This window comes from Vipera berus (assembly GCF_964194415.1).
Source record: "Vipera berus genome assembly, chromosome: 12".
In the NCBI taxonomy this organism is placed as follows: domain Eukaryota; kingdom Metazoa; phylum Chordata; class Lepidosauria; order Squamata; family Viperidae; genus Vipera; species Vipera berus.
The window spans coordinates 3840999-3855030 of NC_138215.1; the positions used below are offsets into that span (position 1 = coordinate 3840999).

General features: G+C 44.1%; 1 protein-coding gene across 4 annotated transcripts in view; it reads right to left on the reverse strand.

The window, feature by feature from the left end:
• Positions 1–3058: 3058 nt before the first annotated feature.
• The window catches only part of UACA (uveal autoantigen with coiled-coil domains and ankyrin repeats), a 55777-nt gene continuing 44803 nt past the window's right edge, over positions 3059–14032 (reverse strand). For all 4 annotated transcript variants that reach the window (XM_081337374.1, XM_081337373.1, XM_081337375.1 and 1 more), the window contains 4 exons: positions 11312–14032; positions 9989–10135; positions 5254–5319; positions 3059–5039 (listed from right to left, as the gene is read on the reverse strand). In XM_081337374.1, the coding sequence (XP_081193500.1) occupies positions 4959–5039; positions 5254–5319; positions 9989–10135; positions 11312–14032 (3015 nt within the window). In that variant the 3' untranslated portion in view covers positions 3059–4958. The remainder of the gene's footprint in view (positions 5040–5253; positions 5320–9988; positions 10136–11311) is intronic.

The following is a 14032-nucleotide window of genomic DNA, read 5'->3' on the forward strand; positions in this document are numbered from 1 at the left end:
GGGACTGTCATCGGCTTTTCATCTGTCTACTAATGGAGCTGCTGAAAAAGCTAACTCTATGGTGGAGCAATATATTAGGTGCTATGTGGACTACCAACAGACTTCTTGGGCTGGCCTCCTCCCCTTTGCTGAGGTGGCTTACAATAACACTATACATAGCAGCACTGGACTCATTCCTTTTAAAATAGCCACTGGTAGGGAGTTTATTCAGGATCCTCCAATTTCTGACTTTAAATCAATGGGTGACTTCTTGGAAAACCATGTGGGACAATGCAAAAGCGGCTCTAATCAAAGCCTCAAAGATTTACAAACAGCAGGCAGAGAAGAGAAGGGCACCCCAGAGATAATTTCATGTGGGGGGAAAAGTTTACCTCTCTACAAAATATCTAAGACTTAAACTACCTAGCAAACAATTGGGACCAAAGTTCCTTGGACCTTTCCCATAGTGCGAATTATAAACCCAGCCACAGTAGAATTAAAGCTTCCTCCCCTTTTGGGAAAAATTCACCCTGTGTTTCACTGCAGCCTATTGAAACCATACCAAGAGTCCTCATTGAGACCTCCTCCCAAACAGGAACCAGGTCCCCTAGTTGTGGAGGGAGAGACTCATTATGAAAAAAAAACGAATCCTTGACTCAAGGTTGTATAAGGGAAAGTTGCAGTATCTAGTGCAGGGGTAGGCAACCTCGGCTCTTTTATGACTCATGAACTTCAACTCCCAGAGTTGAAGGCAGGCTCCATAAATGAGCCATGTTAATGACTCCAAGTGCATTTTAACAGCCAATTAATTCTTGTTTGTTAGCTGCTGCAACTTCTGGAATATTAGAGAAAGAGGAAGGCCAGGTGGATAAAACACTCTTGACCAAGCAAGCTCTTCTTTCTGCTAGACATTCAACCCTTTTCCTGCTAGCAGGGGTAGGCAACCTTGGCTCTTTTGTGACTCGTGGACTTCAACTCCCAGAATTCCTGAGCCATCATGGGGGAACTATGGCCCCTTCATGACTTGTGGACTTCAACTCCCAGAATTCCTGAGCCAGCATGGCTCAGCTTGGAAACCTCTCCCTTTTCCCTCAGCATGACTGGCTCAGGAATTCTGGGAGTTGAAGTCCATGAGTCATAAAAGAGCCGAGGTTGCCTACCCCTGATCTAGTGCAACGGAAAGGTTACCCACTATCAGAGGCCACCTGGGTGAAAAGTGCTGATGTAAAAACTGATAAATACGTCAATTTTATGATAAGCATCCAAATAAGCCTAGGGGTTGATTTCTAACTCTGAATTCTTTTCCACTCACAGAATTTCTCTCTTCTCTAGGGGATCCGACTGTCAAACCTTCAAAGACTCTGAATGCAACCATGTTTATTCGTTTTTTGTTTGCCACAGCAATGGGCGGGGGATGCATTCTTCTAGTTTAGTCAAAACAATAACTTTCTTGTGGGAACCAAGGTCAGGCAGCCTAAGTATTTGGTTGGGCTGGAGCTACCGTTAAGAGATTCCCCCCAAAGGTGTTAATTGGGGATTGTGATTTATGACACATCAAAGGGCGGGGAATTTAACTTTTATTTTGTAACCTTTGAGTGGGGGGGAGGGCGACTTTCAGTCTTGGTTTCACCTTTATGCTGATATTATGTAGCCATTGAAAGTGTTCTTTGAGGAAAGCAATTGCCTCAGTTCTTATTTCTACTGGTCTCATTTATTGGAACCATGACATACGGTAGTCGAAAGTGAGACTGAAATTGGAAGTAAATGTTGGAAACTGGCAACATTCGCTGGATGCTGAAAATGGCTGTAAAGGTAAGTCATTGCCAGCTGCCCAAAATGTGACCACATGTGTCAGGACCCACCCCAAACCACGTCTTAGGAAGACAAAATTCTTGGAGTCAAATCTATTCCAAAAAGAATCTTTACTATGACATGCTTGGTTGTAGGAACGAGACAGGACTTAATATTATTCCACAAAGTAAACCCTTATAAAGAGTTCCCGGTTTAACCCCCCTTAACCCCATTTGGTCAGTCCCCCATCCTTTCTCTCGTATCATCCATCTCATGGGAAAAAGGAAATTAGGACCCTTCATGTTTATTGCTGTCTTCAGTGACAAAAGCCCCCCCTTTTGTTTCCCCAGTTCAAAAGGCTTCTCCTTTCCTTTGAAATGCCTATTGCTGGTTCAATACACATCTATTCTCTTCTCTTCGGGAGATGGCAGAATCCATGGAATAATGTTTGAAACATTCCATTTATGAATATGATATAAATGGATTCTGACAACATGACTGCTAAGGTGTGGGTGGCTGTTGTGACTCTGAAAGTTGGTCATAAATTTTTCTGGGGAACTCTGTCGTAACTTCCAACTTTCTTAAGCAACTGGTAGAGAATTACCTGTACATCCTTAGGGTAGGCCATCCTAATCAGCTTCCTACTCTTGCAGCGTCACAGAAGGCAATAAACTGCATATGGACTAGGAAGTTATCTGAGCCTGGCAAAGAACTAATAGTCACATCCACCATCTTCAGCTCTCACATTATCAACCCTCTGCCAGGCCTTGGAGTCATGGCCAAGGCTGCACCTGAAACCCAGGAGACAAACATTGGTAGAATCACACACATGCCACTTGCTTGAATAAACGCGGTTCTGCTGCATATGAGCCTGGTTTTCATCAACATCACCCGAACCGGAAATCCAACCTCCTAGACCCAGGAATGAGGGGAAGAATCTTGGTGGGCTCCTCGATCTCTCTCAGGCACTTCCAGCTATTTGAGTAAGCTCAAAATCCATTGACAAATTAATTTACTTGTATGGGTAGCCAGAAGGCTCCCAAGATTTGCCTTGCACAGCACAGCACAGCCAAACTCAGCCTCCAAGAATAACTCCTCCATTTTGATGATGCTTGAATGCAGATTTTATAGACATAAGTGTTTTTCTGCTTACTTTGTATTCTCGTTATTGTGTCGTGGCATTTGAAGTTATTATTTATAAGCCAGAAATATAAAGCAGCCACCATTTTGCTGTATCCCCACCCACCCAAAACGGCAGCATGCCATTTCAATAAAGTACAAGAGAAGCGACACAGAAAATAAAGGTTTATTGATATGTAGTGTAAAAGGGAGACTAGAAATACATAAATACCTCCCAGAGAAAAGAGAATGATAATACTTGTAAGTATTAATATATCAAAACCAGGCAATTATTGTTCAGTTATTCAAGTTGCTGAGAACAAGAGCACTTGGTGAATTGGTTAATCTAAGCCTTCCGGAAGAGCAACACAAGAGGCATTCTCAGAATTTCTCAGTTTTGAAATCAACTTTCTCCCCACACATATTAAGCCCACCAGGTTAAGCTTCCCCACTTCTCCTCTGTTTACAATCAGCTGCAATTCCTGTCACCTCAGAAAAATAGCGATGGAGCCCGTACTCCATTGCAGTCCACACATTCTAGTTCCTTGTGCCTGGAAGGTCCACTTTTCAGGTGGACAAAGGGCAAGAATTTTGAAGCAATCTGCTTTTCACATTTCCATGTAAAAAAGTGGATTTTTTTTTCCAGAACCCCAGAACTCCATATATCTGCTTTGGAACTATTCCAAAGTTACTTAAAAAGCAACACCAAACTTTCCAGTCCTTTATATTTATTCCTAAAACACGTAACATCTATGCCAAATTAATTCTCTCACCAAAAGGTTTTCCCTGCAGATATAGTATCCTTTATAGTGGATTATCATACATCATTTACAAAATATTGTATTTTAAGATGCTGCTATTAATCACCTTAGCACGAGATCAAAGAATTTGAGCAATTGGGGCCCATTGTTTGGAATACAACTGGCACAAGCCAAGGCACAGCAGGAGCAATGTTTCCCCAGAGGAAGGGGTCTTTCCGGGAGCCCCTTTCAGCAGAGTTCCCCACTACAGGTTGAGTAGAGCCACGGCTAACAGCCACAGCCACCGGTTGACAGAACATATGTAAGAACACAATTAGATTCCATGGGTAACTGAAGAGACACACTTGCTGCTCTAGGAAGATGCCCCTTCCTCAACAAGCTACAGATCTGGAAAGGACAAGCTGGTCTTCGGCCCTTGACTGCCTCCAACCTGTAGCTGCAAAGGGGGGGGGGGTCCAGCACTACAGCCAAGCCCACTACAAGAGGCACAGGTGTTCTTTTGCTTCTGCATTTTTTTAAAAAAAAAATTTAAATTTTTCCCCCAACTATTTTAGTTGTTAATTAGCTTATCTGTAAACAGTTGATTTTTTTTTCTTTTAAAAAACAACAACGATCGAACACAAATTTTAAGCTGCTGCGTTTTAAGGTTGCATAACAGCTTTTCATTTTTATCTATCCAGTCCTGCTGTCCTTAAAGCTACAAATAAATCAGTAATAAACACTCTTATGAAAAAGTATCTTGTAAAAAGCAAAGTATTATCTGATGTATTTTTCTCTCCCGAAAACAGCAATAAAAAGGCATTACTACTTTTAGCTAGTCTTCAAAGAGGCAGCTTGGCCAGCCAAGCCACCATGGAGCACGGGGGGGGGGGGGGGAGGGGGGGAGGGAGGAGCCTCAAGGCCAGTTCCAGGATAAAACACTGTCAGCCTCGTCTAGCCCCCCACTCCGCAAGACGCAGGCCCACTTCTCTGAGCTGCCTGGCTCAGGACCTGACATCTGCAAGGAGGGGGAGGGAAGATGTCTGGGTAAGGCAGGATTAGCATTCTCTTAGGGCTGTCAGTCTGACATTCAGGAGAACTTCACTTTGGTCAGCATTTTGACTACTTATAAATAAAAGCTTCTATTTTTCAAATCACGGGTGATCTTTTCATTTTGTTTAAAAATGGGTTTGCGTAAATATGTTTCCGCATTCCTGCTACAAGCAGCTGGGGGGGGATGGGGTTGGTAATGAGTTACCAACTCCTAAGCACTAAGGGACGTTAAGAAGTTGGCAAAGTTGCCTGCAGCCTAAAAAGCCAGCTGGAGCCTCAATTCCCGTAGCAAATCAGTCCCTGCCGCATGCGGATGATCTGGAGCAAGGCTGCTTGCACATCTTCATCCATGTGACCCTGAAAAATTAAAAGGAGACCTTTAAAAAGGTAAAATACTAAACATTGAAGAGCAGCCCATTCTTGTTCTGAGGATGGATTGCTTGAATAAGTCTCGGGGCCTAAGCCTTAAGAGAGAGCGGTCACACTCCAGCACAGTCCTGGAAGAAGTCACCCAGGCCAAGCAAACCCTAACCCCAACCCTCCCCCTCCAAGTCCCTGCAGGATCACGCACCTGAACAGCACTAAGAAGGTGTGTCCGGTATATTGAGATGACTTCCTGGTGCTGCCTCTCAGCATCCTAAAACAAACGAATCTTCCGTTAATTTTCTACAGGAAATGATCCAACTTGTTGGCTTCACTCTCGTGGAGGAGAAGTGAGATGTTACACAAGGGACTGATGCTTCCGACACCTCTAGAAATTCCTCCAAGATTTTAATCCAGCGCTCAGAGTAAAATACCGGCAAACACCAGGAAAAAAATCAGATTTAAAAGGGAAAGATTTTAAAAAATCTCCATGAGATGAGCCTTCTGGGAAGCTCCTGCTCTCTGAAACATCTTATGCCCTTTCCCTCCCTCCCTCCTGACGTCTTCTAAGAGCCTTACGACCTGGCTCTGCCAGATGGCTTGGGGACCCGATGGAGAAGCTTCATACTGGAATTGGTTGATGAACTAAAATTTAATTCCACCTCCCCACCCCTGCGTGCCCACCTCTGCTCTTTCCCATCTGATGTTAATGATTTTACTTGTTAATCTTATCCACTGTGTTCTAAGAATATTGATTTTAATGTTTTTTATGTTTTTATGCTGTGAGCCACCCAAAATTGTTGAATACAAGATGGGCAGCAAATAAATTTCATAGATGATAGATTAGATAGATAGATAGATAGATAGATAGATAGATAGATAGATAGATAGATAGATAGATAGATAGATAGATGGGAGGGGGGGAGGGAGGGAGGGAGGGAGAGAGAGAGAGGGGGGGGTCCACCATGTTTGTGACCTACCGTTCATTTTCACACCTGCGGATTGGCCTATTTGAACCGTCCGGATGGACAGTTGGGGTGGGGTTTTCCTTGACTCTTTTGACATTGAATCGTCCAGGAAATCCTCAGATCCTGCCTTCTCTTGCTGCTGTCAACACCTTCCAATAAAAGTTCCCTTTGAAATGATCCCCTGGTAAGTAGCCCAATCACACCTCTAACAATCCCCATAGAACTGAGCTTTCAAGAGTCAGGTCTAAAAGCCAACTTAAGGGCCCTGTTGGACTCAGGCTGCAGGGCAACCAGACTATTCGGAAGGAGGGTGCCCTGCCCCTCTTCACAAAGCTCACCTGGGGAATAGGATTTAAAGCATTTAATTTAATTTAATTTAATTTAATTTAATTTAATTTAATTTAATTTAATTTAATTTAATTTAATTTAATTTAATTTAATAATATTTATATACCGCCCTTCTCCCTGAGGACTCAGGGCGGTTCACAGGGCAGAATAAAATAATAAATACAAACATTAAAAAGAGATTAAATGATTGCCCAAGTTAAAACAATTGGAATACAATTCTAAAACCCCAAGATAAAATTAAGACACCAAAAATAAAAAACCCCACCAATCCCCATCAGGCTAGGCCGGCTTGTACAAACAGAAACGTCTTGAGATCGCGACGAAAGGAGCGAAGATCGGGCGCCATCCGGAGCTCTACCGGTAGCTGATTCCACAGCTCCGGAGCGCCCACAGAGAAGGATCTCCCCCTGGGGGCCACCAATCGACATTTGTCAGGAACAAGTGTTGCATTTTTCTAGCCACACTTGCTGTAACCGACATCTTGCTACCTTGCTTTGCTTTGCCTTGCCTAGCCTGGCCGTGTGGGAGTTCGCAACAACACATCTCTGCTCCGGGTTGTGCCGCAGTCCCAGGGAACCCTCCATGAGACAAGGACACACAGTGACCAAGCTTCCTGAACTGGGCTGCTCCCCTGGAGGTCTAGCAGCCAGGAAGTATTGGAGGTGTGTGTGCGTGTTTAAAGCTTGTTCTTGGACTTGCAGTAAATGGTAGGAATTTTGGGGGAATGCTGGAACAATAAAAAGGGAGTTAACCCTTCACCTTGGCTGTGTCACTTCTGTGCCCAGCTCTGGGCCATATTACTGTGACTGTGGAGTTAGAATTGTCAAAGTCCCTTCGTGGGGTCCACCTTGTGTTCCACTGTAACCTCTTAAAACCTGAGATTGTTGCGGCTTCCGGTTTTGCACAGTTAGCGCAACAGGCAACGGATCATCGGTCTCCCCTCCCTACAGCTGATTTCTCTCTGTTTGGGGACCCTAAATGGGCCAAAAGTCACCCCGGAGAGGTGGCAAAGGAGGAGAGGAATCCCACCAAGTATGGGGAGATGGCAGTCAATCCGGACATCTGGGGAAACCAACAGACGAAAGGCTAGCGTCATTCATGAGTCTAGCCCAAGCAATATGCAGCTGAAGCCAAAAAGCACTAAATTAAGCAAGCATAAACAGAGTGATTGAACTGGGTAAGAATATTGATTCTCTCTCTTCTACCTGACTGATTTCCTGAAAAAAAAGAAAAAAACCTCAGAAATAAAAATCCTCCGAAAGTGGGGGGGGGGTGTCTTTGCTCCACCCTCCTCTAAACGGAAGTGGTGAATTAAATTTATGAGAAATAAAAATACACAGAAATAAAATTAAGATAAGATTTAAACTTGAAAAAGGTGAAATTGATGGAATTTATTAAGAGTATCCTGGCAAAAGATTATTGACGGAGATAAATGGCTTGTTTTGAAAATTAAAAGATGGGCTGGTGCTGACATCTAGTGGCGGGTGGAAATACTGCCCTAAATATACAGCCCAGGGGAAAAAAATGTTATTCTGACCTTCAAAGCTTTTAACCAAACAAAGAACAGCTGTAATAAAAGAAAAGAAAACATTGTGGACTATCTCTATAAAATTTAGAAAAAAATTGACCTTCCTGAACTATAAATATTTTTTAAACTGTAATTTTAAAGCGATTGGCAGAGAAAGAATTTTTGGTCATTATGGAGCATTAGAGGTCTGCAGAAAGAATATATGAAGAAAAACTAACTACTTTCCAAGAGGAAAGTATTGTTTGAATAAGGTTAAAAAAATAAAATTTTGAATACAAATGAATCTTAGCTTAGGAGGGATAGGCTCCTTAAGCAAAATAGTATTTTTTTTGCCTATGATATGAGAAATATAAAAATGTGTGGGAAGATTTATATGAGGGAAATGTATTAAATATTTAAATATAATGAATTTTGAAGATTTGATTATGTTTTTTAAAAATGAAATATTATTAAGGTATTTTAGTTTAAAAGGGATATGCTTTTTTTTTAGATAGTATATTATTTTTGTCGTTTCTATTTCAAGATACGAAAAATGTAAGCGTTGGGATGGTTCATATGAGGAAAAAGACTTCAATATATGTGTAATTAACTCTAAGAAAATTTTAACAAGTAAAAATGCTTTCTTTTGAATATTGTGGGGAAAATAAATTTAACTGGGAACTCAACAGGATCTATGACAAGGTGATCTAGATGATTAATTAGAAAAGAAGGTTAATAATGAAGTGGAGGATATTCGTAGACATTTAATTGTTATTTTTCAAAAAAAAAACCAAGAAATGTTCTAATTTAAGGTTGATAAAAGAGATTATTATTGGAAGAAGAGAAAATCAAGGAAAATTACTATGGGGAATATGGAACTATAAAAATTAAATGTTATTATTTGTAAATACAAACTTAGACAACACACTGTTTACCAAATATTAATGTGATATGTAAAAAAAACCAATAAAATATATTTTTAAAAAACCCAGTTTCTACCCTTAGACCAGGGGTCTCCAACCTTGGGCAACTTTAAGACATGAGGACCCAGATTGTTGGGGGCAATAAGCTGACTTTGTAATAATGCCGCTTGGGGTGTGGGTGAAAGCCCTAAGAAGCAGGCATATACATAGAATGAAGGCTACTGCTAAGCTTGTAAGCCGCCCTGAGTCTTCGGAGAAGGGCGGGATATAAATGTAATAAAAAATAAATAAATGTGGACTATGCTGGGTGAGGAATTCTGGGAGTTGAAGTCCACAGGTCTTAAATTTGCCAAGGTTGGGGACTCCTGCCTTAGACCAAGCCTTCCATCACCTCCTGAGCCAATGATGGTGGGGGGGAGCAACATTTTGCCATTCTGCTGGGGGTGGGGGAGGAAGGCTTCTGGCATTCTTTGCATGCTTTCGCTGTAACCGCTTGGGAATTAGGGAGGGGGATTGTCTTCAGACACGGAGCAGACTCCTTCCCAATCAGTTCCAGCCTGGTTCCAAGGCCATCGTGTCCTGAAGAGTGAGCTGTTATTTGCCCAGCACCTCAGCGTTCTCATAACAACCTTAGGGGCATCACATTGGCTGCCAGTGGACTGGTCAGGGGGGCTGAGTTTGGGAAAATAAAAGAACTGCTTTGCTCTTTGTACGGGACCTTCAGATTCCGCCTGACTTCTCTGCATGCAGTATCTCTCAGTAAAAGTTCTTTTGACTAACCTTAATGGAGTTGAGTTTAACTTTCCTGAGGAACCAGCTGGGGCAGGTCCTTACAGGAAGACAGACGGACACTCAGTCAGTCAATCAAGGAGCCCTTGGTGCTCTCTGAGATTGGCTGCTTGCTTGCAGACTAGCAAAGCACTGATGGGATCTAGTCAGGACAGGAAACCTCTGCAAGGAACAGCCAAGGCCAGACAGGACCCACAGCTCCACACAAGCTATATATATTGTCTTCTATAGGAAACAAGTGTTAATGGAAGGGAGAGGCCATGCACTCACAGAGAGCATTCACGTTTCTTCTGCAGATGTGCAAAATTGCAAGTCATGCAAGGACTGAGAGATTATTTCCCCACCATATCTCAGCCTAGCACTCCTAACACGCTGCAATGGGTCCTCATGCCCCAGATCCCTACTTACAGCCAGCTGCTGCTGTAGACTTTCCACCTGGTTCTGGAGCACGTCCATCTGTGGATTTTGCTTCTTGGCAGGAATGTTGTGGGTAAGCTGTGAGAGGCCATTAAGGGCCTGTTTGAGCCGTTCCACATCATTGAGAAGCTCCGTTATCTTCAAGACAGACATTGACAAAATTCCAATGACAAGAAGAATCAAGTCCCGTCCTCCCATCACCCCCAGCCCACAGATAAGGAGAAAGAATGCAAGCCAATTGCTCGGGCACTTTTATCTAGAAGAGGACAGAAATTCAGCTCTGCCCACAAAAGAGGGCTGAACCCCATTTTTATACGGAATTCTCGCATAACATAAAAAGGCAGGAAGCAGGAAACAATTGCAGACACCTCCATGCTGAGCAGCTCTTGTCTTATTTTGTTTTAGCTACATTAACAGCTTTGGAATGACTGCCTGCTACACCACCAACCCCAACTGCAGAAGGAAGAAGGAAAGCCAGCTGCTCAAATCCAGGGAGACTTCAGGTCAGAAAACCAAACTCCTGAGAGTTTTAAGATATGACTGACCAACGTCGCTTGTCTTTTGAAATCTGGGCATTATTTTTTATTAAACGGCAATGCTGTGATAATGCACTGTCCCCCCACACATATACACACCAGAGCTTGCCAGCTACTATGCCACAGTGACTACATGTAAGCTACCTGGAGTTTAAATTTGTAAGTTTGTAAGCCGCCCTGAGTCTTCGGAGAAGGGCGGGATATAAATGGAATTAAAATAAAATAAATAAAAATAAAAATAAATGTAGATGGTGGACATGACTACTGTAAATAAAAGACTACGTGTAAAAACAATGGCAGGTTTAGACAATCCTTTTAACCTAGAGTCCTATTCAGCCTTTCACAAGTTACGTGTTTTCATAGCTGAAAAGCTCCAGCAAAGGCTTCCATAAATTTTAGCAGCTTTTGCAAATTCCCCACACGTGCACCCAAAGGTCTGCAAATCTGTGTAATGCTGGCCTATCCAGTGGTTTCCATGTGAGCACAAAACCTGATGGTGCAGCTTCTGCTCACCTGGAAATCCCTGTAAAGGTCTCCAAGACACAGAAGTTCAGGGTGGCTATTGGCATTTTAATCTCCTTGGGGGTTTCCATAAAATACTTGTGTGGAGAGTTTATAAAGGCAGCTTTGTGTAACCACGTGTGCTACTGCTTCTCTAATGACTTCACACATGTGACTCCATTCCGAAGCTACTGAGAGGAAATCTACGAGTGAGTCAGCCTGGCTCTCCTCTGTGACTCCTCAGGCGTCTCAGCTTCCCCCGTTTCAACTGGCTCACCTTGTTATCTTTGGCCTCCACCTGCTTGGCAGACTCCTGGATCCTTTTCTGCAACTCCACGATGGTGCTCAGAGACTTGTCACACCGCTCTTTCTGGTCTTTGATTTCCTGCTCAATGTTGACGTTTCTTGGCTGGAGCAGCTCCTTCTCATCCTTCAAGGATGGCTGCTCCGCATTTGTCTCCGGCGAATCGTCCTGCAGCTTCTCCATCTTTTGAGTCAGCTCAGCCAGTTTCTCAGCCATGCTGCTCACCTGGCCTTCTAGCCTGCTTCTCATCCTCTTGTGCTCGGAGGCCTCCACCACCTCTCTCTTCTCCAGCTTGCTTAGTGCTTGCTTTGCGCTCTGAAGTTCAGAGTGCAGCCGGGAGGCCTCTTCTTTTGTCCTTTGGCTCTCTTCCTCCTTCTCTCTCCATCTGGACTGCAGGACGGCCAGTTCCTTCTCCAGCCTTTCTTTGATTTGGGAGTGTTCTGCCAGAGGCACTGAGGTGGCTTGTAGGTGGGCCAGTTCCTGCTGCAGCTCTTGCGCTCTTTGCAGCTCTTGCTGGCTTCTGGCTGCCTGGCTGTCAAGCTCTGCTTTCAGGCCCTCAATGGTGCAGCTGAGCTTCCTCTCCAGGGCCTCCACCTGCTCCAGAGGAACATACTGGCCCTGCAAGCGGCTCTGCATGAGGAGCACCTCTGAGCGCTGTCTGGCGCTCTCCTCCTGAAGCCTCTCCTTCTCTCCTGTGACCTCAGCAAACTTTTGCTGCAGCTCCCTTAACTCCTTGTTCAGGCCACCCGCCTTGCTTGCCAACATTCCCTCCATTTCATGATACTTCTCTGCAAGGATGTAGTTTTGCTGCAGATCGTTTTGGACAGCCAGGATCCCAGCCGTTAACTTTCCGATTTCCTCAGTTTGTTTCTGGATTTCTTCCTCTTTTATTCTGAGTTGTTCCCCCTGTTCCAGGAGCTGGTTTTTCAGCTCCATTACAGTTGCCTCAAAGTCCCGCTCCTTTTCATCCAAACTGGCAAGGGGAGCGTATTTGGACTTGATGCATTCTTGAATCAAGTCAATCTCCTTCTTCTGGGCTTCAATCTCTGCATGCAATTGGGCAACTTCTTCTTGCTTTCCTTGGTACTTTGCCAGCATTTCAGAGTTGCTTCTCTGAAGGTCCTGAATATTTTTATTCAGAGCAGCGACTTTACTGTCATGGTCTTTTGCATTGAGATATTCGGCCTGCATTTGGCTTTGCAGCCCCCTCAGCTTCTGCTTCAGTGCATCGTTCTCTTCATTCACTTTCAAATATTCCTGCTTCACCTCTTCCATCTTCTCCTTCAGGTCTGACAATTCTTTACCTGTTCTTTCCAGCATGGTGTTCAAGGCAGTTTTTACCTCTTCGTGAGTTTCTGAAGAGACGTACTGCTCCTTCATGACATCTTGGAGAGCTGCATTTTTAGTTACCAATTCAGAAACTTTGGCCTGCTCTTTTTTGTACCTCTTGCTAAATTCATCAAGCTGCTTTTGCAAGTCTGCCAAGGTAGATTTTAAGACTCCTATTTCCTTCTCGTGCTTTTCAGGAGGAATGTAAACTGTCTGAAACTTACTGACCTTCTCCTGTAGGCACAGCTTCTCCGCTAGGAGTTTCTCTGTTTCTCCTTTATACCGGTGATATTTTTCAGCGGTTTCTGTCAGCTTCTTGTTCAACTCTCCTACCGTTTTCCTTGTGTCTTCATTGACCTTCAAAGGAACATACTGGGTCTTCACCTCACCCCTGAGGGTCTCCATCTGCTGCTTTAGGAGGCTCTGGTCCATCTGAGCCCTTTCTACTGCCTTCTGCAAGGCTTGGTTTTTCTGTTTCAGTTCCAAGTGCCCCTTCTCAAGTTCACGGGCCCTTTGCTCGTATCTGCTTCTGACATGCTTATGTTCCTCTGGCTTCACGTAGTGAGCAAACTGAGCTTTCTGCTTCTCAAGCTCCATCCTCAGATGCTGAACTTCCGTGCACAGCTTTTCCCGCTCTTTCTCCAACTCTGCCAGCTTCCAGCCCTTCTCATCAATTTCACTGGACAGAGAACTCTTCATCTTGTCAAACTTGTTAGCCAATTTCACTGTCGTTTCCTTCAGCTGCTCTTCTGCCTCAGAAAAAGTCCTCTCCCTTTTTTCACGTTCCACCTTCAACATTCCAAGTCCTTTCTGCAACTTTTTGTTTTCCTCCACCAGCCTTGCTTCATCTCGTCTGAATTCTTCCACTAGCAGCTCATTCTGCTTCAACTGGTTCCTCAGCTTGCCCACTTCAGCTGAAGCTCCCTCATACTTAGCCTTCATGTCTTTCAGCTGCTCCTTCAGCTCCTCAGTCACCTTAACGCTACCCGCAGCGGCTTCGTTTGTCAGGTGATCCTTCAGGGCAAGAAAGTGGGTCTGCATCTGCTTCACTTTCCCTTCTGAATCAAACATTCTCCTCTGCACATCTTTCAAAGCATCTTCCAGCTGCTTTATCTGCTGATCCGACTCTTGCTTAATTCTCTCACACTCAGACGCCAGGGCTTTGCATTCTGCAGTTTTGTGGGACAGCTCTGCCTGAAGCCTGCTTAGCTCAACTCTTGCTGTCTCGTAACAGCTCCTGATGCTGCTGAGCTCCCGCTTGACAGCATCAGCCTCCGAGGGGCAACACTGGATTGGGCCCAGCAGCTCTAAAGGCCTCACCATGGATCGGCTCTGGAGACTGGCAGGCGCCGAAGCAAGTGTTTG